The following is a 24,086-nucleotide window of genomic DNA, read 5'->3' as shown; positions in this document are numbered from 1 at the left end:
GGTAATTCTATGGCGTTCAAACACATCATTCATGTTGCCGCGAATTGACGTCATAAAGTAGAAAAGTTTATGAAGACATCCTGGCAAAAAATGAGCAACATGTTAATTTATAGCTGACTCACATAATACAATATGGAAATTGCAGACAGTGATTTCGTAATGGAGTTAAACGAACTACGAAGAAAAAACTTATTTTGTGACGCGGTCATTACATTTCCAGAAGAAAAGGGTGTTATCATACCTATTCATCGTGTTGTTCTTGCAAGCTGTAGCCAGTATTTCAGATCTTTATTCAAATACGGAACAGATGAGTCAAACAAAGAGATAAATATTTCTGGAGTTTCATCAGAAACAATACGGCAAGTTTTAGAGTACGTATACATTCGCACAGTCAACATAAATGAAAGAAATTTTGAAAATATATTCGCCGCAGCAGACAGATTCCATATATTTGGGCTTATGAAAGAGTGCACACAATATCTAATAAACGAAATATGTATTGAAAATTGTATTGGGATACTAAAATTTGCTAAATATTACAACTGTGAAGTTCTTAAATCGAAAGCTATGAAATTTGTATCGTCAAATTTGGCAAATATCTTAGAATTAAGCCAGGAATTTGTGGCAATGGAGCCATCAGATCTTTTGGAGCTGCTAGAAAATGACGAGTTGTTGGTGAATGATGAAAGCGAAGTTTTTCAAGCTATTCACAGGTGGATTGACTTCAGCTACATTTCAAGAAGAAATCAGTATGGATCACTGTTTCGAGCTGTACGTTTAGCATTCTGCAAGCAAAACTTTATCACTGATGTAATAGAAAAGAATAAAACAATTAAAAAATCAAAGGTTTGTGAAGCCGCAATAGAGAAAGCAAAGCAGGTTCTTGATTTACGTGGTAAGACTCAGATAACAAAAGTGTCTCTAAATGATCCGCTTTTGAGACCACGTGTTCCGTCTAGTGTAATTTTTACTGTCGGGGGATGGTCCAGTGAAGGCGTAGTAAATAGTATTGAGACTTATGACAAGAATGTTGACAACTGGTATACTACAGTTCAACCAATGACGTCAAAGCGATCGTATCATGGAACAGTTACATCAAACAATCTGATTTTTGTTATTGGCGGTTTCGACGGTCTTCGCTACTTAAGTAGTGTCATATGTTTCGACCCAGAGAGAAAAGCATGGTTTGAACGAGGACCTATGCATTTTGCCAGATGTTATGTTACTGCATGTGTTGTAGATAACTTTATTTACGCCTGTGGCGGGTTTGACGGTCGACATCGTCACGATTCGGTGGAGCGATACGACAACACGTGTAACCAGTGGACGCTTGTAAAGCCAATGATGCAGACCCGAAGTGACGCTGGCTCAGCAAGCTACAACAGAAAATTATACGTCGTCGGTGGGTTCGATGGTCAAACCTGTTTGGACTCAGTCGAGTGTTACGATCCAGTCAATGAGCAATGGACACTTCTAGAGAAAATGTCTATGGCACGTAGTGGTGTTGCTCTTGTAACACTGAATAATTCTTTGGTGGCATTAGGAGGTTATGATGGTGGCTCTAGACTGCAAAGTGTTGAACAGTTTGATTTTAAAAGAAATACTTGGAGATCTTTTGACAGTATGGAAGTTGGGAGAAGTAACTTTGCGGCAGTTGTTTTGAATGGCAATGTATTTGCAATCGGTGGATTTGATGGCGAAACTACTTCTGACGCAGTTGAAGTATATGATCCATTAACAAAGGGGTGGAGTCGAACACATGGTCTTAATTCTGGTCGAAGTGCTGTCAGTGCATGCGTTGTGTCTAACCATGGAGCATTAAGAGACTTCACTTTCTATGGTGCGCAGGGGCATGCCGATACTGACGAAATGTCCAATAGTTAATATAACCAGTAAGGAACTTGTTTTTTGTCCTCATTCATTTCTCGATACAAGGAATTCATTGAACAATTAAAATGAAATATTTGCTGTAATTTAAAGCGCACTATCGACGTCTCTAATGTATGTATTATTGAAACATGCAATAGTAATTTTGTAATTTAAATTTATAAAATTGACAGGTGCAAAAACAACACTTTAATTCACTTTAAATCACGAAATAAATAGTCCTACGAACGAACCTGTTTTACATAGTAAAGTTGTTTAAAATGCATTCAATGTACTTTCATATTGTATCTAAGTCGACTTAGCAACGGTAAATATTTGTGGATTAAAGATTTCAAATACAAACAAATACGGATCATTTGTTGAGTCGAGTTGTCATTTGTGTCTTTTCTTTGTCATCCTGAAAATTCGTCAGTCCTAGGTATTTTCACTTATTGATCGCTCTAGTTCCTTGTAAAATATATATTTTTTCTTACCTTCTTATACTGAACATCCGGGTACTGGAAACATTCAGCAGGTGTTTTACCAGAGCTGATCTCCGGTATCTTAGGTAGAATGTCGAAAACCGTCAGCTTATTCTCATCCGATTTCAAAATTTGCTTGGTCTTGCACAGAAACACAAAGCCGGTCTCATAGACAGTTTTAAAGTATTTGGTGATATATCTGCGGACTTGTATGAGCTTGGTCCGAGAATGGACGGACATGAAGCGGTAATGGACACATGGCTGTGTTCGGGAAACCGCTTGAAATCTTATTAATAGATCGGGGGTTCTCTCACCTGGTGTCGTGGGCTTCGAAGCAAATGTATAAACCCTATAAAAAGAAAACAAGATAAAATGTCAAGGATATGATTTCTTTAAATCAAAAATATATTTAGTTAATGCGCCATTTTTGAAATATTGATATTTTCCCGAGTCATTATATAATCGAATGTCTCTAGACAAATTTGAAAAAAATAAGCATTATATAAGAAGATGAGTTAAAATAGATGGATAAAGTAGATTGTCACTTTAATAACATCCCATCCAGACCACGCAAAATTATCGTCTTTCATTTTAAACTCCAGGAAAACCTATTTCCCTGTATTGGTTTGGTTTTGTACACGTGTTAGTTTTTTTCTGTAGATTATGAAGTAATATCGAACGACGATCGTTGTGTGATGCATGGTTGGAAAGTTTACATATTTATATTTTTATATTTTGTTTAAAATGGTATAGTAAACATGTGGCTTTCATATAGGCCTTGATCTTAAGAGATTTTAATTACTGGTAATAGCAAACGTGTTGAAGAATTCAAAATTAAGAGAGATAACTCTGTAAATGACACTGAAACACAATAGAAACTATTGATTTTTCGACCGACGTGAATTATCTCCTAGGACCAGGCATATTGGAACAAATAATTATACATTTCATCATATATACTCATAAAGCCACTAAATAACAAACATAACAAAATGCTTCACAATGCGCAGCTTGATACGATACCTGAACAGTTTAGGAAAGCATGTATGCACCCACCATTTAAGCTAAGATTAAAGTTTCTTACACAGAATGAAAGTGTTCAAAAAACTCTTTCACTACAAAGGATAGAAATGTTCAAAATCAATAAACAGTTATGTGACTGTGCAGAGTAAGACCTTAAAATGGATTACTGTAGTAATTTATGTGTGTTCTGTAATTCCAACCGAATATATTACTAATACATGTATCTCATTGACAAATTTCATAATTAACCCATACTATTATTACAGATTTAAACACTCAGTCCAAAATCCAAAAATTACATTACAGGGTTAGATTTAGCTTCAAAGGACACCCTCTTATTTTTTCCTTGACATGGAATAGTTTGTTTCTGGTCCCTTTTTGGCCCCTAATTCCTAAACGTTTCAAGTTATAATCCCAAAATAAACCCAAGCTTTTCTTTTGAGATTGTGGTAGATTTCAAATTATCTTCAAGACAATGCCTGTTTCTGACCCCCTGTTTTGGCCCCCAATTCCTAAACAGTTCAGATAATCAATCCAAATCAATTTGTGGTATCACACCTTCTGGTAGAAATAGAGATCCATTCACATTTAAGCAAATTATTGTCCAGAGTCATGCAAATGCTTGTTTCTGGTCCCTTTTTGGCTGGCCCCTCAAGAGATCTGTCCTAACATCTTATTAACAATCAAAAGACCGGGAAATTTGAAGCAAGAAAATATGTTTTATGTAGACGTAATAAAAATTATATGTATGAAGATAATATTAGGTAGGAGTTGGAAGGACTTTTTTCAAACAGGTTTTGATGCAACCAATTAACCCCCCGCACTGTTTTTTTTTTTTTTCTAACGTTGCGAAAAGAGAAAAAAAAAACATTGAACGATCGCCATTAAACAGGTGACTTGATGACAACAATAGCTGAATATGGCAAGCTTTATGCAAGAACAGTCTTAGAGTCGGCTCTTCTGACAGTTTCCCTGAGAGATAAGAAAATATCTTATCTATAAATTGGATGGATTGTGATCGTTTGTTGGACAAGATTTTGATCAAAATAAAAGTGGTCAAGAGGATTTCATAATTTGCAGTTAAACATAAGAAATAAGTAATTTACACAAAGTTGGAATAAACACTTATCTATGTCTTACTTCTTAACTCCTCAATGAATCAGGTCACAACTCCCAAACCCAAACTATTCCCAGTCTCACCTTTATGGTATAGAACATTGTGGTACAGAGATTCATAGACTTGTACTTGAGTTCTGTAGTTAAATTAATTTTATCAAATGCATATTTGGACCCCTTTTTCGTCCTTCATTTCAAAATGGTTGGGGTCATGATTCATTAAGTCAATATTCATCTATCTTTTGTGGTTTGAAATTAAACATTGTTTAATCTTATCAACCGACTTATATCAGGGGCGGATCCAGGGGTAGCATTGCCGGGGGCACAACTTTGCAGAAAAAATGCAGAGTTCCTTAAATTTGCTTGGAAGAGTAATCAAGGGAACCAAGGTTATAGCGGTAATCAAAAGAATGTAATCCAGGGACAAAGACATACACAACAAAGAACATAAAGTAACTAAAATCATACATACAAAGTAACAAAAGTAAATGAGCAACTCGGACTCCACTAAAAACTGGGAGCATGGACCAGGTGCACCGGTAGGGTAAGCGTCCTCTGCTTTTCTAGAAACACCCACCGAGTTGCTCATAAATAGTCAAATCCGGGGTAGACAAACGAGGAAAGGAAAACTATGACCCGTTGAATAAATCAGTTTTCATGGTGCTGATGGATACACCATAACGATCCATGAGTTCATGATGACGACCATAAAACTTCTGTAGTGATGACTTCAATCTTGTAGCAACATAACCCTGTTCCAAAAGCCTATTTGTTAGAGTTCTAGCGCGATACAAAAAGTCTGCGTAGTTTCGGCAAGAAGGAAATGTAAATGAAAAATCGGGTTGGTATACATGTGTTAGCAGATCAAATTTTTCGCGGTGTCGGTAAGAATTTTGGCAATGAATAGTCCAATATCGAAAAAGTATCTATGAATTTCTTCTTCATTCCATTCACAAAAATTGACTCATTTTTACCTGAAGGGGTTATCTTGTAAAACAATTGTTACAGTAGTCTATACTGTATACACGGCCGTCATAATTAGTTTAAAGGTGTCAAAATAGATAATTGACAATTACCGAGATCAATAGATTAAGAGTCACTTTGTTTAAGGTTAAAATCATAAACCATTTCTTTGATACTGTTTTCTCTCTCTCTCTCTCTCTCTCTCACACACACACACACACACACACAAAACGTTATTTTCTATCTTTTAGTCATTATTGTGAATACTTGAGCTCTATTTGAAAACTGAACTTAAACATGTACATATATGACGAAAAACATCTACCTTAATTAAACCAATATAAAACAGTGCTCACTTTGTAACATGTAACATGTTTTATCACAATTTAAAGTCCTATTCACGGACAAAAACACCTACTTTTGTTACAAAATTAGCCCATAGTGTTTTCGTGACAACTGCCGCGGGGCACGTGTCTCTTTGCCCCCTCTGGATCCGCCCTGAATATTCGAGTCTTCGACGACGACGACGACGACGGTGATAACGCCATACCATTTTATACGATCTCATTTTTAGAGGACTCACAATCTGTTTTTGTTTTTGTTTTTTTTTTTGTTTTAATGATCAGAGTCGCGGAGGTGTTTTAAGAAATTGAAACACGCATGTGGCATTTCTAATACATACTATATTGAAAGTTATGGACATAGGAGTAATATGTGATCGTTGAACTATTTATTTTATTAAAAAAATCCTTCAGATATATTGATAAATCTATTCCAGCTACAGAAAGTCATAGAAGACAGTACCTGATTATTGGAAGGAACCCAAAAACGTGACAGCGTTGTTGGGCAGTTCAAAGACGATTCCCTACAGGAACACCATAGGCCTTGATCAATTATTTTGTAAAGTTTACATACCTTATATATTATATTCGATACCAAGGACGTTCGATACAATTGATTTAAACAGAAGCACGTCTATACAAGATGAATTAAATAGTTTTAAATAGGGATAAACCCTGTTCTTTTTGACAAACAATTTATAAAAACATGGTATTGACGAAGCTAGATAAGATAGTTAAAATATCAATTGTTATTGGCTAGTGATGCCACTAGTCCGAAGGAAAAAAACAAATATGTCAGTATATCAGTTTAAGTAGCAATGCACACATTGATCTATTTGGAAGCCACTATAAGGTTGTATATGAATACAATGTTAATACATGCGAATGGGAAAGTTCATTTGTCCTCTACTTGTGTTCCTTTTCATTGTCTGAACGTCGAATTTTCCGTCAATATGCCCGTTAGGTTTGCGTGAAAGCTTTTGAAGAGCGAGCCAACGGTGCCTCTTTATTTTATTTTATTTTTTTTATATTTATGACTAGTTGAATGGTTGTCCTATCATCATAACTTCTAGCCATTCAGTTCATCACACATGCGTATTATAACACCCAATTAACCTATTAGTTTTACAGAGCTTGTTCTTAAACGCGAAATAATGCAATACTAGAAACATGGCAGTTTTTTTCTTACATTTTGGAGAATCAACTCCATGTTTGCAGACGAAATAGATTTAGCCTCAAGTTGTTTATTGAGTGTAGTTAAAGCCAACATTTTAATTATATACGACTGACCTGTTTCTATGATGAGGACAAGAAGCTTTTTGTTATTCAAATAAAAAATACTTCACGTGAGCAGCTTGATACAAACACGAAGTTCGAACATTGAACAGTTGGGGCAAGTTTGGACGCCTTATTCAAGCTTGATACAGCGCAGAATTAGGAGCGCCATCAAACGTTAGACACAGGATATGAATTTGACTATTACCAAATTGGACCAAGACGTCAAGAAAATGCTCGTTTCTGGTCCCTCGTCCTTAAACGATTGATGTAAAAGAGAAGGAGTGTTAGTGCACATATTTATGAAGTGACGTTTTCAGTTAGAATGTGATTGTTTGGACTTTCAACGTAGTCGCACAAAGTCTCAAATATTCCCTTTGGTCGAAGCATCAGCGATAAATCAACATAGCTGTACATTGTAACTTCAATACAAATAGCTCTGTCCCTCATAGGCAAAACCGAAAATTATATCAACCCAAAAAATCAAAACCAGTCTTCCTTTAGTATGGCATTTTATGATATCATTTCAAAGAAATCCATTCATTTTGCTCAAGTTTTTGTCAGGTTATCAGTGACTGTTTTTGATTCCAATTAGGTCCGTGATTTCTGAACGGATGAATTAATAAGCTCTAAAATGAATTCCATGGGCGGGAAAATGGGTGTGTTGCCTAAAAATGGTCTTTTTGAGTGATCTTTGGTCATTTTCACCGGATGTGTTGCTCACCATGGGTAAGACAGTGTCCAAAGTGCAATTTTGTTTTCCAAAGCTTGCTCCCTCTGATGGTAATTAAAGCCAAAAAGTGTTCACGACAGTCGTAAGTGGAAGATCAGGGGTTCCCAGATGGGTCACTCATGAGAAAAAAAATAAAGATTTTCTGCAATTTTTGGCTTTAGATTGGCCTAAAACCGGAAGTGGTTAGTATATGGGGTTGATACCGTGGGAGTGGTGAGAGACATCATTATTCTATAGAAACCAGGTGAAATGAAGCATTATAGATCCATTCTGCTGTTGTTAGAGGCCGAGAACACAGAAAATGTGCTATGAGCATATAAAGAACTAAATACCCATCCCCGAATATTTCACAAATACCAGAATTCAATATTTCTTCTGTCTTTAATGAAGAACAATTTGCGTTCAACTTAAAGGGAAGACTATTTGATATTGAGGGGGAGGCTTGGAAGACTTTTTAAATAAATATTTTAACCCATGAATGTTTAAGTAAAAAAAAATGAGATCATATAATTATGATAAAAACAAAAATATTGATCTGTGCTATTTAAAAAACCAAACATTGTAGCATACCCAAAATAAATAATTAAACTCTCGTAAAAACACCTAGTATTTATTTTTCATAATATCTTTTTTACACCTCTAAATAAATGTTAGAAACTGGATGTATATGTTTAATTGTGTAAACTTCGCTGAGCTAAAACGTAGTGTGCATATAGGATATGCGGGTATACTATTAAGTATCAAGTGAGATTATTACGCCACACCAGTTACTAGTGAAAGTTTGAATGGTTTCTGTATGATGAACTTAGAATATACCACGGAAAAACAAAAAATGCGTAAGCAGGTTAAACAGGTTGCCCCACCGGGGTACAGGAGGGACTATGCGACTTTCATAAGAAAATAAAAACTGAAATCATGAAAGTTTGTTCTTCTTGAATAAGACAACTATAATTGCTGATGTATGATGATAAACTTAACATATTTTGCATTTGACATAACCAAAATTTACATTGAAACTTAAATTCGGTTTACATTTTCTTAACTTCACATACTTCTTTGAAAAAAAAATTGTGATCTGGATTTAACTTAAGGAGAAAGAAATGAAAAAAATAATAATAGTGCTGTGTCTACAAAAAAATAAGTGTAGGGAACATGTAAATGAATAGTTAATAAATCCTCCAAGCCTCCCCCTCGATATCAAATGGTCGTCCCCTATTATGTTATGACAAGGAAAGATTTTAAAATGCTGATCCAATGAACGACGCCCTCACGTCAACATTGAATGGTGATCTACTGAACGACACCCTCTTCAACATCGAACGGTGATCTACTGAACGACACCCTCACGTCAACATCGAATGGTGATCTACTGAACGATACCCCCACATCAACAGTGAATGGTGATCCACTGAACGACAACCTCACATTAACCTCACCTGACTGGTGTTTTACTGAACGATACCCTCGCATCTACATTGAACGCTTATCCACTGAACGTCATCCTCGCGTCAACATTGAATGAAAAATGCGACTACGACAATACATTCAAATTTTATGATCGAGTGTAGGTCTTATTAAGGAAATAAATCAAGGAGTCAAGCATTTTACGCAAAATAAAGTGCCATATATCAGAATCTAGTATCATAATGATTGTCTTAAAAACAGGGTTGTTTTGCCTATATTCTATAATTACTTACCCCATGTTTCTCTATGCCATTATCGCAGAGTTAGACCCGAATGGAACATTTATTAGCTGAACTGACACAATCTTGCAATTAAAGTCAAATGACCAATATCAAAGTCAAGCATACTCCATTTATTTTGACTATTATCTTCCTGGTACGTTGTTTGTTGGATACACGGTAGTATTCAATGCAGAATAAGTAATAAAGCGTCCTTTAACAACCGTAAAATACGGGACTCCGAAAGGGGTAAGTTCCGGAACAAAATGTAGGTATGTAGTTGTAAGTGAATCCTTATATTGGCGCCTTTAAACAATAGGACATCGATTGTCTCCACTCCATCATGTATGTCTATTCATTGTTTCAGACAATATAGACATTTTATCAGGGTTCGATCTAAACCGGGAGACCTCAGTCTATTATCAAATTCCGAAATCGATCACTTGAATAAACACTACTGCATAGGTATACTCTGGCTTTGTACTTGCTTTTAACAAGTAATTTAAATAAATATGGTAGTTTTAACTATCGACGTGAACGGAGACGATCTTGTTTTGGTAGTTTTATTTTGATGATAGGTAAGTTTTCTTTTTTTCCTCTTGCATCTTTCTCCGTATTTTATAAACTTGTTGTAATGCTGTAACGAAGCTCGTTCTGTTATTAAAGAACAATAACCAAATCTAGAACATTCAGTTGGTGTTTTTTTTCCTTTTATATCGTGTTCAGTAATTAATGTCATAGTTGCGGCAATATCGAGTGAAATTTGTTTTCACACGGCTACAGGAAATGGCTGATTTCTGTTTTTTTGTTTTTGTTTTTGTTTTTGTTTTTTGTTTTTTGTTTTGTTTTGTTTTTTTGTTTTTTTTTGGGGGGGGCATGAATTAAGCTCAGGCAAAGAGAAAGTGGGAAATAGGGAAACTTTGTGCTTTGGTACTTTGATAAAAAATAATTACATTTGTAAAATCCTTGTAATGATTGTTTAGGACTACCAGATAGATATCATGCATGACATTCAGAGCTTGAACGAGAAGCTTCTTACTGCGGTCTGTAGAGGGAAGACCGGACATGTCGAGAAGCTCCTACTACAAGGAGCCAACGTCAACTACAGGGATAAGGTAGGTATTCTACTACAAGGAGCCAACGTCAACTACAGTGGTAAGGTAGGCATTCTACTACAAGGAGCCAACGTCAACTACAGTGATAAGGTAGGCATTCTACTACAAGGAGCCAACGTCAAGTACAGGGATAAGGTAGGCATTCTACTACAAGGAGCCAACGTCAATTACAGTGATAAGGTAGGCATTTTAACGTAGTAGAATACCTGTATTCAACAAGAAGAGGTTACAAACAAGAAATCAAAAACTGACGAGACCACGGCCAAATCCATTACATGTTGGGACAAATGCATATAGTTGTGAGAAAATGACATCATTAGCAAAAATGCAGGTAAAAATGTTTATTTGAAGAAAAAAAAACATTTATATATATAAAAAAAAAAGGTGCTTGTGTAGTTGTCTATATTGATAAACTATAATTATTTCACTAGTATGATATTTTTAAATTTGTAAAACTTTGGTTTACATTACATGCATATCTTTAGAAAGACGGAATGACACCTCTACTCAAAGCATGTCAGAGAAGGAATTACACAATGCAAAGGATACTGCTATCCAGAGGTGCTAATCCCAGGCATAAAGACAAGGTTAGTTACACTCACCCCATCTTAACTTAGCATAAACGCTATTCGTTTGTAGACGAACCTGATATGGTATTTTCTCATTTATACTTGACGATTAAGAGACCTGTATACATGTTTGTTCTAATACCACTTGTTACTATGCGTAAAGTCAAATTGATTTTCGTTAGTTTTCTACAAAATACTCTAACTACAGGTTTCAAGCGAATCGCACTAGTATTCTAATTACATGACTGTTTTATTTCCATTACATGCAGCTAGGACTGAGTTGTCTACATTACATAGCCGAGGCAGGAGATACAGAGAGTCTAAAGATGCTCATGGCTTATCAGGCTTCTATAGACACCAAAGATGCTGTAAGTCAACAGTAAACAAACAAAAAAAAGTTTTTTTCCAGAATTGAGTAAAGTCAACAAAATGTTTTAAATCCCTTCAATAAATACAATAAATAATTTTATTTGACTGTTTAGTTCTCATGTGTGCAATATAGGTTATTTTCCGTAAACTAACTTGGTACTGTCCGCAGTCTGCAATTCAAATATTTCAAAGCTTGATAAGGCTTTGATGAAGGGACAAATCTTAATTTTGACTTTAATCGATTAAAAATTGTTTTCAATTTTTTACCAAGTTATGCTCGCATAATCTAGTCAAAAAATATTCCTTGAATATACACATACCCATATTGAATTGGATAGATATTAATGCACATTTAAGCTTTGTTTTTGTTTTATTTTGTATGTTTGTTCTGTTCGGTTTCGTTTTGTTTTCTTTTTTTTTGTTTGCATGTGTGTGTTTTTGTGGTCTTTTTTAAAGAAACATTACGCAGTCGAAACTTAAGTGCGACCAACAACTAAACAGTAACCGACAAAACACCTTTCGTACGGTTACAATGCCAAGGAAAATGTCAAAGGGTTACAATGTCATGGAAAATGTCAAAGGGTTACAATGCCATGAAAAATGTCAAAGATCGTCAGTGACAACAATTTTTTTAATCTTTAGCTAATCTAAAGTATAGAGGACACATGTTTCTTTTTACAGTCCGAATCAACACCATTACATTATGCAGCAGATAGAAATAAACTAAAAGCTGTGGACACCTTAGTGTTCTGTGGTGCTAATGCTTTCCAGAAGAACAAGGTGTGTGTATGTGTACAGTTTGAAATTTCCTAAATTGTGAAATCAAAAATATGAAGTTCAATACAATGTTAGTACCTTAACAGATAATGAATAGTATCATTCAAAACATTGGTCAATTTCAGCATTCTTTACGATAGGTATGTGGAATGCAATGTTGGGAGAAGACGCATACAACTAGATAAAAATGATGAAATCTTGGCTATTGGAACCAAAACGACTGTAGATGTGATTAAAATATATATTTATCATCATAATAGGAAAATTATCTGCATGTAAGTCCCAAAAAGACAGCGTTTCATTAGCAGTTATAAAAGAAGTGTTTGTAATATTTTAAGTATTTAAAACCATTATACGTTCTTTGGAGACGGCGACAACAAAATTTCACACTACATACACAAATGAATGTGCAATCTTAATGTCATATACTAATTATAGCTTGACAATTGAGATAAAACATGACTTTGTTTATCCCTTTTTTTTTACAGAAAGGTGTTGCCGCAGTTAAATCAACAACCGACCCAAAAGTAGAACAAATATTAAAGGAATCAGAACTAGTTCTTCTGGGGATCAAGAACGGGTAATGCATTATAGATGACAGCTTTCAATACAATTTTACCCTCCAATCTACCCTGCCTTAACCTTAGAAAAACTAATTTAGATGAATGGCCGGTTACTTACTCATGGTTTGAAATAATTCCAAATTGGCTAGTACTTAAAACAACCCTGCATCAATAACATCACAAATGATACATGATGAGATGACAAAATGCATATAACATAATTATTTAATTGATTTAAAATTCATTTTTCAGAGATATACATATAGAAAGTGTAGAACTAGAACCAGGAAAGACTTACAAGTTAGAGAAAGCTGACATTACAATACACACACCGGCGAAATTCCCACTCAAGTCTTTGAGCTTTATATGTCGTCGAGTAAGACCCGAGTACTGCCACCCGGTTCTGAAACCGTATAGAAAAGAACTGCTTATAAGTGATACATTCGAATTTCTTACGTCCGAGACACAGACCAAAGCTAATATCACGATAGAAGTTCCTCTTTACGACTTTCCTGATCCGTTTGAAGATATTTTTATGAAGACTGACCTTAACCCAAATATAGATGCCAAATTTAAACAACAGAATATTCGAAGAGATAAAGATGAGGTATTAGAGAAAATATGGGATTTCATAAAAAAATATACAAAAAAATATATAAATAATGAAAAAATCTTATTCAGACATCCGCTTTGTTGCTGTGTTATAAGAAAAGCTCGAAGTGGACAAAATAAGCTAAGCACCATGCATACAACAATACAATATCTTAATAAACCTATGTCTTCATAGAAGGTAGCCGCAACCAAATAAAATCCCTATTCGATGATGTTAGTTATAAAAAAGATATAAAACCAAAATCACGTAAAAGATTTTAATCTATAGCTTCTTGTAACATTTGCACAGAAAAATCCCGGTAAACTGAAGTGGCTTTGTACAACAGATATTGACGTTACACATGTGAGATCCTTTAACTTGGTGGCATTTCCAACAAAGGAAGCGTTCCACGTCGGTCGATCTCATGTCGAACTTTCGTCCGTCGTCGACAAATTCATCAAGATAACAATTCCTGAGAATACATTTAGTCACCCGAATGGAATGGTTTGTTTAGAAGTAAGTAAGACAATAATGACGGTGTACAGTATCTTCGGATATTATGCAAACTACGTACGCAATGGTTCATTGATCGATTGTAACAATCAGACAAACCAATGACATAGAAGTTACTAAGTTAACTTACACACCAAAGTGGAAAGTAAAAACAAAGGCTGATTTTGAGAGCCAAATGAGGGAAAGATATGCATTTTGCTTTCCCCTTCCACTATACCCCTAATTATGGCTCAAGTGAATATATATTTCTTATTTCTGGGTTCATACACATCGCAACATAAAGATACTTGCAAAGGAAACTCAATTCATGGCTATACTGCCAATTATTGGGGACAAATCACAGGTAGTAGATGCATTACTATTTAACAACGATCGGGAAAATGCTTCTGTCTATTGAAAATGAATAGCTACAAGGCTATCTTATGATCTTACTAACCTTACATACAGCCCGCATATCAACTTCCACACATACAAAATGTTTACCTTGAAACTTATAACATTTTCGTGTAAGGGTGATTGACTAGTTAATAATAGATTATTATGAACGGAGCGTTAACGACGTTCTATATATGTAAAGTGTAAGACCAAACTATGAATCTGACGGAATTGACGAAATTTGTCGATACAGAAATAAACGATTGCCAAAGTGGGGAAGCGCTATTTTGTCTTTTAATACGCCGAAGAATACGTTTTTATATTTATTAATTAACCCTAAATTTGGATAGAAATGTATTGAGCTTTCCCAGAAGAAAGTCTCACACGCTCTCCTTACCGAATGAGACTTCGTCTATATAGTAACATGATTTAAGAGGTCTTCCACAACACAGGTTTATAGATGGATTCACAACACTGTTCATGACTGTTTTTATAAATAACCAGGATATATTTGAATAAAAAGCATGTTTAAACTGTCAATTCACAGCAACAATTTGAAAACTATAATAGTGACAGTCGGAAAGGCAACCAAAAATATAATGTCTACAGTTTAAAGGTAGTTTGGGGGCACACATTGAGCTCCGTCCATTATATGCATAGCCTATAATCATAGTACATTTACATGTAGATAAATATTTAAAATATTCGTCTTACATAGAAATTAAGTCTACTTACATTGGTGTGTCTACTTTCTTTTCACTACACCGAAAACACGTAAACACCTGGCTATTTTTATCTCTGATATACTAGTATACTGTCACAGTGTTATATATGGTTACAAGAAAAAAAATTAAATTATTTCACCACCGATAGACAAAGTTGAAAATTTTCATTGACGTATAAATTAACGTAGTTGAAAATTTTCATTGACGTATAAATTGACGAAGTATTAGTAAGATTCAGAATTATCTAATTAACCTGTAAACCAAAAGTAACAGTTGGTAATTAGCTAAAGAATGAAATACCGACTTTAGATATATTTTGATGATGTGCGCTTATTTCATCATATCATCTAATTTCTTTTGTCAGCAACGAAAACCTTGTGAATTAGAAGTATATGAATAAGTGGAACCTTAATTAGACTTAAACACCTAAAAATAGAGCACATAGAGTTTGCATCATGAAATTTCACATCATAGATTAAGTGATTAATGGGATTGGATTTTATGAACAATGAACACTAACAAACAAATTAAGGCGACAGATACCTGAATAGATTATGTATTTCTATCTTATTTAGGTTATTCCTTCTCCAATTTACAAGCCAGAAAACTTAGACGCTATTTTATCTGTGGGTCATTTTTACGACCTTACACACGATCGATCAGAAAGCCCTCAAAAGACCGTAAATCTCAAAGTCCCACTACCTCATGACTATGAAAATGACGGGGATATATATCTTCTGGGTTCCGATGTGGACTCCGACTACTTCTTGGACCCAGACTTCGGGGAAAAGGAAGATTTAGACCACTGGGAAATCATCGACAAGAACCCAAAGGTGTCAAAATTGGGATGCGTTAATATTCCAGTAGATCATTTCTCTATGTAAGCTATTTATTTTAGAAAAAAAAATTATTTTAATAAAAGTGTCTTAAGTGACATTAAAGACCCAATAATGACTCTAAAAAAACGTATGTGAACGAACATTAAATTAAGAAGAAATTAAGTGACTTTTTTGCATGTAAGTCTCAATGCATATATTTTTGACGAATTAAAAGTTCTTGCTTACTACACTTGTTCTAAAAGATGACCGTGTTTGTTTTCCAACAGATATGTAGCAAGTGAAGCTAAGAGAAACAAATCAAGGACATCCGTGATAAGAGAGACATCACAGTTATGTCGGAGGGCATCAATGAGGCAGTACTTTGTTGTTTTCTTGGTCCTGGTCAAACCAGTTGCAGAAAACATTTTTGTAGTTCTAATAGAATGTACCACAAAAAGAAAATTAGATGATCGTATGAATTACTGGATAAATAAAAACTACCTCGACCAAAAGCCGAGTCATTCCGGAGAGTTTGAGAGTGTTCCAGGAACGAAGTACATGTTAAAATTAAGCGGAAATGTTCAGAATGTAACAGGTTTTCCAAAAACACGACTGGAGTTTCATCCTAAACGTGAAAACTGCCAACAATTTCAAGTAACAATGTCTGATTCCTCCGCAATGAATATAGGATCGATTGATATTTATCAACTAACGGATACTAATGAAGGGAAAGAACAGGAAGAAGGCTTAGTCGCGGTACCATTTCGTCTAACAGGGACGCCATTTGTCGATGATATGTTAGATGACAACGAATCATTTAAAGGTGAGGTACATGTAAACCTTTTCAATATTTTTCGCGGGAATACATGAGTTTTCTATAATTCTGTTAACGATTGCCGTGATGCACATTCTATTGTATGTTTTCGTCCTGAAATTTTAACAATTACAAAGAGCCACCAGCATAAACCGATGATTAACGAAGTTAACCAATCCGTTCGTTAAACGAAGCTGAATGTCTGTTGTTTATTACCCTATTATCTAAAATATAGTTGAGCAGACATTTTTCATACCGATGGGGTTGTTGTCTCTTTGAAAAATTCACCATATGATATCCATTCTCATTATATGTACAAATATGATATGTGAATTTTAGCATAAGTTACCAAGTTGGCGGTCGTAATTAAACTATATCATGTATATATAGATTAAAATTTAACTTTTTGTGTATGCATTATAAGTGTTTGTTCAAACCCTGTATCGCAAACCCAATATCACACCTTTAGACCTATATCGCATACCCTATATCACACCCCTAGACCTATATGTCATGCCCTATATCACACTCATTTACACACCACACTTGAAGCATGCTTAAAATATATGATATAATGAACATGACATGTCAAAATCTGTATCGCCCTTGTTGTGATATAGGAGTCTTGGGTTGATGCAGCTTGCGATACAGATTTTGACATGTAATATTCAGTATGAAAAGGATGAAGCAAATTATATAAACTAGGACAATAACGGAACATTATATGTGATACTCCGCCACGTGATTATGAAAAAGGGCGATGGCAAAATAATTAAAATGACCTCAAACTTAATTATAGATTTTGCTACAAATTTTACTTAACCTGTATTTTTTGGTACTTAAGTGTCAATCTTTATAGCTGAAATATTCCTGCTCGGACGTTAAACCCCAACAAACAAACAAAACTGTAAGAATCATGCAGTGGGTAAAACATGGTATGAAAAACCCACCATTTTGAAAGTTAAATTTGACTATTTGTACAATCAGAATCAAGGAAAAAAGACAAGATTTTACATATGATTTTGGTAAATTCAGTTATAATTTCACTGAACTACACTAATTAACGTTTCAGGGGCAGATAACATTGTCAAAAACCTCGATCATTTTTTTAACATTCTGTCGAAAAATTTCTTAGGAAAAATCCAGTGATGCCTTGGTCAGATAATGGTCTTTTCAAATGGAGAAAGCATCCTTGTGTGTATTTATACTGTCAGATCGATGGTTTTATTTTTAGCAGACAAGTTGAACAACAGCCCCCTCATTTTTCCAATTTTGCCTCATTCTTAAACTTCAACTTAACAGCTGTGCAAAGTTTAAAAAAAAAATCATTGATCCGTTCTCATGTTACCATCTGGAAACTGCCGGGGACTTTTCTTAGGTTATCCAATACTAACTCGCTACTTCATGTCGCGGGGTATATAAATCTTATTGTCTTTTTTTACTTAGGCTTTACTAAAGACAGCTTACTACGCCAGTTGTGTAAAAGTATGGGAGATGAATGGACTAAAGTTGCTGTGCTTCTCGGTCTTTCATACCGCACTGTAGAAATATACAGGACCAATGCCAAACTGAGCGACCAAGATAAAAAATTTAAGGTAAACATGTTGTATGGCTCTAAATCCATCGTTTGAGCTTAAAATATCAGTGTTTTCCGGCAAAAGAATTGATGAATGTGCTGCTCATGAACTATTATAATATGAATAAGAATACGTGTATATATAAGGCAAACTCTTTGATACTTTAAAGCATATTTCTTATGTTCGTAACCGAATAAAAATAACGACTTGGTTTATTTAGTATGATAATATTACAAGCAACTGGCAGTATTACGTGATAACCAGAACTCTTTTACTCATAATCCTCTTCTCGATTTAACTAATATATATTTACCACTGTTGTATAGGTGATGATGTTATGGAGGGACACCAGTAAACACAGAGAGGACTATGGTGTGAATGATCTTGTATCTGTCCTTCACAGAATCGAAAGAGAAGATTTAGTACAATTAATACATGATGAACTAGAAATATGGTAAGAGTCACGCATCATTGATTAAGGAAAGTGTTTCCCGCTTTTACGTGGAATCTGAACATAGAAAGGGGAACGGAGGCAATGTCTTAAAATTATCTTTCTCCGGGCACCTTTTCACTAAAACTAATTCCGTAGCATAGGTAAGGAGTTTCTGTGCTTACAATGTAAAAACACGTAGTGGAAGCATTTGTAAAAGTATGAAATTTAACATAAAAGCTGCACTAATGTTTTTTTTTCCGACGCCGTCGGTATATTTTCGCTTTTTACCCTTTGACCTTAAGGACGTTCTTCTAAGGAAACGCAAGTCACCTGATCGCAATTCTGTTTCCCGATTGGCCAAATACTGATAATTTAGTGGCGTTCGAAAAAAAGTTTCGAAAATTTATAATCGCGTGCCATGTGTTATTTTCTTGAACGAAATGTAGAAACTTAGAAATAAAAAGAAGAAATTTTTACTGCGTCGGCTATCTTTTTTCAAAGATAGTACTTATTTACACTATACAGATTGTCTCATTTATGACGAGCTTTATTGTTTGTAATATTAACTCTTTATTTGAAGGCTTAAGAATAACATTGAAAGCAAGGACCGTTTTTATAAATGGGCAGCAAACAAGTTAACAGGGCCATCTCACCGACCTTTAAAAACAGGTAAGTTAAAACAGAAAAGCACACTTCCTGATTTTGTGTAAGGAAAAAAAATTCTGGTCCTGAATTTTTGTCTGAAATCTATTTGGACAGCATCTTCAGCGAAAAACATATTCCAGCCCACATTTTAGAAATATCATCCAGTAGATACTATATCAAAATTTCTGCTCCTATTGATATCACTTTTCAGTTTCTACTTCATACGCTAGCATCAATCTAGTTTAAATCCACTTTTTATATATGGACAATGTTAGGGCACACATTGGGGGTAGCTCTGGTAATTCAATATAACATACATTGCTTGATTAGAAATAAAGTATTACTTAAAACAAATTGTATTTTACACCTGCATGAAACAGACACTGTAAGCAGTTGTTATTACTGTTACAGAACAACTGACTCCAGCATCAGAACAGTTCTTTGTAGAATTAATAGAGAAATTTGGAAACTATGGATCAATGAATGAAATAGGACTACAGATGGGTCTCTCTAGGCCTGAAAACGACAAGATCTTCAATGATGCATTGACAACAAACAAAGAACATCAATTGTTAGGGGTAGGTACCCATCTCGCTTTTAGGTTTAGAAGCCATGGAAAATTACACGTACTTATTACAAAACATATGTTAATGTTAGAAATGAAAACTATCTATGATTTGTATCTACCTTATGTTTAAAAAGCTGTTTTTGCCAATTAATATAAAAGCTTCAAGTATTATTTTTAGATGTTAGTAGCAGCAAGGGAAAAGATAGGAGACATGTTTGCAACATATGTACAACTTGAAAGGACACTAATCACCTTAAACATGGATGATGTTTTGAAATGGATCAGACAGGCTGCTGAGGACTGGTTAGTACCATAGAATTGTTTCTGAATATAGTTCAGTGCATAAGAAATGGTAACATGTACTTCGGTAAAGTTGTAACCACATCTACAGAAAACAATAGGTCTACTATTGATTAACCTTCAAGGGGTTCCAGGGGTTGGAACAATCCTGTTAACTTCGTTAATTTTCATGCAGAGTTTGGACAAAAATATGGGTATAATAGCCCTGAGTCCCTTTTTAGCTCACCTGGTCGTTAACAATTTTTCAAAACTCTTCTCTGAAACTACTCGACCAATTGGAACCAAACTTGATATGAATGTTTCTTGGGGTATCCTGGATAGAACTGATGTGGGGATTTTTGATCCGTCGAAAAACGTGGCCACCGTTACTAAAAATAGAACATAGAGGTCAGACAGTAGTCTTTCGCATATATCTCCAAAACCGTAAGGTTTAGCCGAATTCTGACGGGGTAAAAGTGTTCAGCATGATGAGATCTATCTGCGGTCAAATTTTCATTTTAATCTATTAAGCCGTGTTGGAGTTATTGCCCTTCTTCAACGTTTTTATGCTATTTTGAATGTTATTTCTTTCAAAACTCTTCTCCTCTGACACCACTTGACCAATTGGAACCAAACTTACTTTGAATGTTTCTTGGGGTATTGTGCATACAACTTATGTGGAGATTTTTTATCCGTCAAAAAAACATGGCCGGCGTTACTTAAAATAGAACATAGGGGTCAAACAGTAGTTTTTCGCATATATCTCATAAACCGTTAGGTTTAACCAAATTCTGACTGGAATAAAATTATTCAGCATGAAGAGATCTATCTGTGGTCAAATTTTGATGAAAATTTGTTGACCTATGTTGGAGTTATTTCCCTTTTTGGACGTTTTTTTGCTGTTTTTGGTGTTATTACTTTAAAAAATCTGCTCATGAGAAACTATTCTACAAAATTCAATGAAAGTTGGCATTTTTGTTCTATAGGGTATCCTTAACGAAATGACCGATTTTTGATCGCTGAAAAAAAATGGCTGCCGTTTCTAAAAATAGAACAATGGCGTCAGACAGCAGATTTTTGCATACATCTCCAAATCTGTTAGGTTTATCCAATAGCTTTCAATTGCTGAAATGATCGTTTTTATAAGGCTTACAAATGTGTCCAATGAATCAATAGAGTCAAAATTGTCTGACAACTCCTTGTTAGAGTTATTATCTTTAAAAGGCAAAAAATTTAACCAGGTGAACGATTCAGGCTCCTGGGATCTTCTTGTTAAAATCTCTGGACCTGTCCCAGCCAATACAGGGATAGATCAAGATATTCTGAATAAGAAGGAGATTGAGCAGACTAGCCTAAGAGGCGGCCTTATTTAGTGATTTCTAGTGAATTTACAGTATAATGAACCAAAATTATCAGCATTAGTGGGCAGCTCCCACCCCTGGATTCACCTATGCAACGATTTTTGCTTTGCAATTTCTATATTTATTTCAAGTTAGTATAATTGGTAATTATTTCCAAGACTATTTTTCACTCTCCCATAGACATACTTCAAAGACAGTTAGAGTGGGGAAATTCTCCCAGATCCATATGGGGTCTGGGAGGGATCTAGGAGTATGCCAGAGCCTTTATATAGCACCCCAGCCACTAGAAGGACATACATGTACTCTGACCAAGGTTGTTCGGTCGGGTATCCTGAAGGCTGGGCTCAGCCACCAATAACAGTAGGTTCTACTAACCAACTAACATCATCTGCGAGAGACCTGTATTGGTATTCAAGGTCGTCAAAAATCCCTAATTATAATAGACTATTTTTGATTTGTAGATTTGGGGTTGAACATATTTTTTATCTTACAGGATAGCATCCACAGAGAAAGTGAAAAATCCAGTGCCATGGAGACAGGAATTAGTTCACTATATGAATAAGGAGGCAAGTACAGACAATCTGTTAGATGGTGAGGATGTGAATGAGGAGGAGCAGGCTACCAGTGATAAATCAACAAAGACAATGGAACATCAAGAGGAGGGAGGAGATGGAGATGTTGACAGAGACAATGTGCCAGGACAGCACGAAAGACCTTCAGATTCTGAATTAAAAAGTAAAGATGTGAGCAGAAGAGAAAGCATCAATTCTTCAGCTTCAATTTTAAATCAAAAGCAGAGTGAAGATGGTACTTCTTTCTTGGCTTCTTCAACTCCCAAACCAAAAGATGATAAGGGAAGTACAGTTTCCCTGACTCCAACTCCCAAACCAAAAGATAATAAGGGAAGTACAGTTTCCCTGACTCCAACTCCCAAACCAAAAGGTGATAAGGAAAGTACAGATTTCCTGACTCCAACTCCCAAACCAAAGGGTGATAAGGGAAGTACAGCTTCCTTGACTCCAACTCCCTCACCTAAGGATGATAAGGGAAGTACAGCTTCCATGACTCCAACTCCCAAAACAAAGAGTGATGAGGAAAGTACAGCTTCCTTGACTTTAACATCAAAACAAAACAAGAGTACAGGCAGTACTGCTTCATTAGCTTCAGCTTCGAAACCAAAGGTCAATAAAGGCAGTGTTGTATCCTTGGCTTCAAATTCAGAACATAAGGATGGAAGAGGAAGCTCTCCTTCCTTAACTTCGAATTTAACACAGCAAATGGACAATAAAGGCAGTGTAGCATCATTGGCACAGAAACTAAGAAGAGATTCCAAATCCAGTATTGATTTAAAACATACAGAAAATAAGTTATCTAGTGCCGACCAACCTTTACCAGAGAGTAGGTCTTTACAGATGACAGAAGTAGGAGACAGCAATGACATAAAATCTCAAAGTTCTTCAAATGAGTACCAAAAACCAGTCCCTGAAGAGACTATTGAAAATGGTAAGGGAGGGAATACTGATAAATTACAGGTAAAAGAAGAAAAAGAAACCAAATTACACCAAGAGATCAAACATAAAACACATGATAAGCCAAAAGAAGATGATATACAGCCAGAAGAGGAATATGCTGAAGGCCTTTCGCACAAAATTGTTGATGATGCTTTAGATTCTATACATCATGATAGTACTGACAAAGAGACCAAAACTTCAGAGGAGACAGAAAAAGAAAACATTGAAATTCTACGAGAAAATTTAGAGGCATTACTTTCCACTCAATCCAAAACAAAGGATTCAAAAAAATCCAAGAAATCTAAGAAGAAAGATTCTAACAATGAAGTCACATCTATTTCTGAGAAAGACAAATTAGAACCTAAAAGTGTCATATTAGAAAATCCTCTGCCAGAGGCCAAAAGTGATTCTAGTAGTTCTGATTGATGATGGTGCTTTATATCTACATGTACCTACTACTTTTAAGGTGAATTGTTAATTATTTTTTCAAGTAACTTTACATAAAGAAATGCATTTAAAAGACATTGTTTCAGGTGATATAGAACCATATAATTTCGACTTTTGATCTGTGGAAATGATCAGCAACAAAATAAGAACAGTTGAGTCACCACTTGGCACTATTCAATTAGAACATAGATGTTAATTATTCTTAAATATTCATAAATGAAGTATGTATGCACTAAATTTTGTAATGATGGGACTCGAATGTTGAAAGAATAAGGCCTCTGTGCTACCGGTAAATTAAATCCCAAGGTAGACCTACTTGTTTAAACATTACGGTCCAACTAAGATACATAATAAACAGAAAGATAAAATGCTCTTGATTCAGCTTGATACAACCACAAATCTCTGACACTAAGTCCAACCTAAACAAGCTCCTCACTTTGTAATGAGATTGAAGTCATACATATAATAGAATTCTGACTGAGTATATGTGCTTATTGTGTGTCATTGTAAAATAAATTCAATATTATCCTGAAGGATTCTTGTGAGGTGAAAAT

At 35.0% G+C, this 24,086-nt stretch overlaps 3 protein-coding genes across 4 annotated transcripts in view; 2 read left to right on the top strand and 1 right to left on the bottom strand.

The window, feature by feature from the left end:
• Positions 1-15,170, bottom strand: part of LOC148629578 (uncharacterized) — a 38,056-nt gene extending 22,886 nt beyond the window's left edge. The window contains exons 1-2 of one of the 2 annotated variants that reach the window (XM_088553911.1): positions 15,090-15,170; positions 2,361-2,697 (exon numbers count right to left, since the gene is read on the bottom strand). In XM_088553911.1, the coding sequence (XP_088410037.1) occupies positions 2,361-2,697; positions 15,090-15,091 (339 nt within the window). In that variant the 5' untranslated portion in view covers positions 15,092-15,170. Of the gene's footprint in view, positions 1-2,360; positions 2,698-9,496; positions 9,637-15,089 lie in introns of those variants that run through there. The other variant, XM_088553902.1, reaches the window with a different exon arrangement.
• On the top strand, positions 55-2,236 carry LOC148629579 (kelch-like protein 10). Its single transcript, XM_088553935.1, has one exon. It carries the CDS (start codon positions 133-135, stop codon positions 1,882-1,884), a length of 1,752 nt encoding a protein of 583 aa, XP_088410061.1. The 5' UTR covers positions 55-132; the 3' UTR covers positions 1,885-2,236.
• On the top strand, positions 10,471-23,769 carry LOC148629577 (uncharacterized). Its single transcript, XM_088553923.1, has 15 exons — positions 10,471-10,596; positions 11,082-11,183; positions 11,435-11,533; positions 12,216-12,314; positions 12,800-12,891; positions 13,127-13,481; positions 13,776-13,982; positions 15,655-15,959; positions 16,185-16,720; positions 18,158-18,306; positions 18,615-18,742; positions 19,302-19,390; positions 19,778-19,944; positions 20,113-20,237; positions 22,068-23,769. Exons 1-15 carry the CDS (start codon positions 10,483-10,485, stop codon positions 23,509-23,511), a joined length of 4,011 nt encoding a protein of 1,336 aa, XP_088410049.1. The 5' UTR covers positions 10,471-10,482; the 3' UTR covers positions 23,512-23,769.
• The last annotated feature ends 317 nt before the right edge of the window (positions 23,770-24,086 follow it).

Source organism: Perna viridis, chromosome 1, assembly GCF_037379345.1.
Source record: "Perna viridis isolate PV_CMFRI_1.1 ecotype Kerala chromosome 1, ASM3737934v1, whole genome shotgun sequence".
Lineage (NCBI taxonomy): Eukaryota > Metazoa > Mollusca > Bivalvia > Mytilida > Mytilidae > Perna > Perna viridis.
The sequence above is the reverse complement of the archived record's forward strand: the minus strand, read 5'-3'. Positions and strand labels throughout refer to the sequence as shown.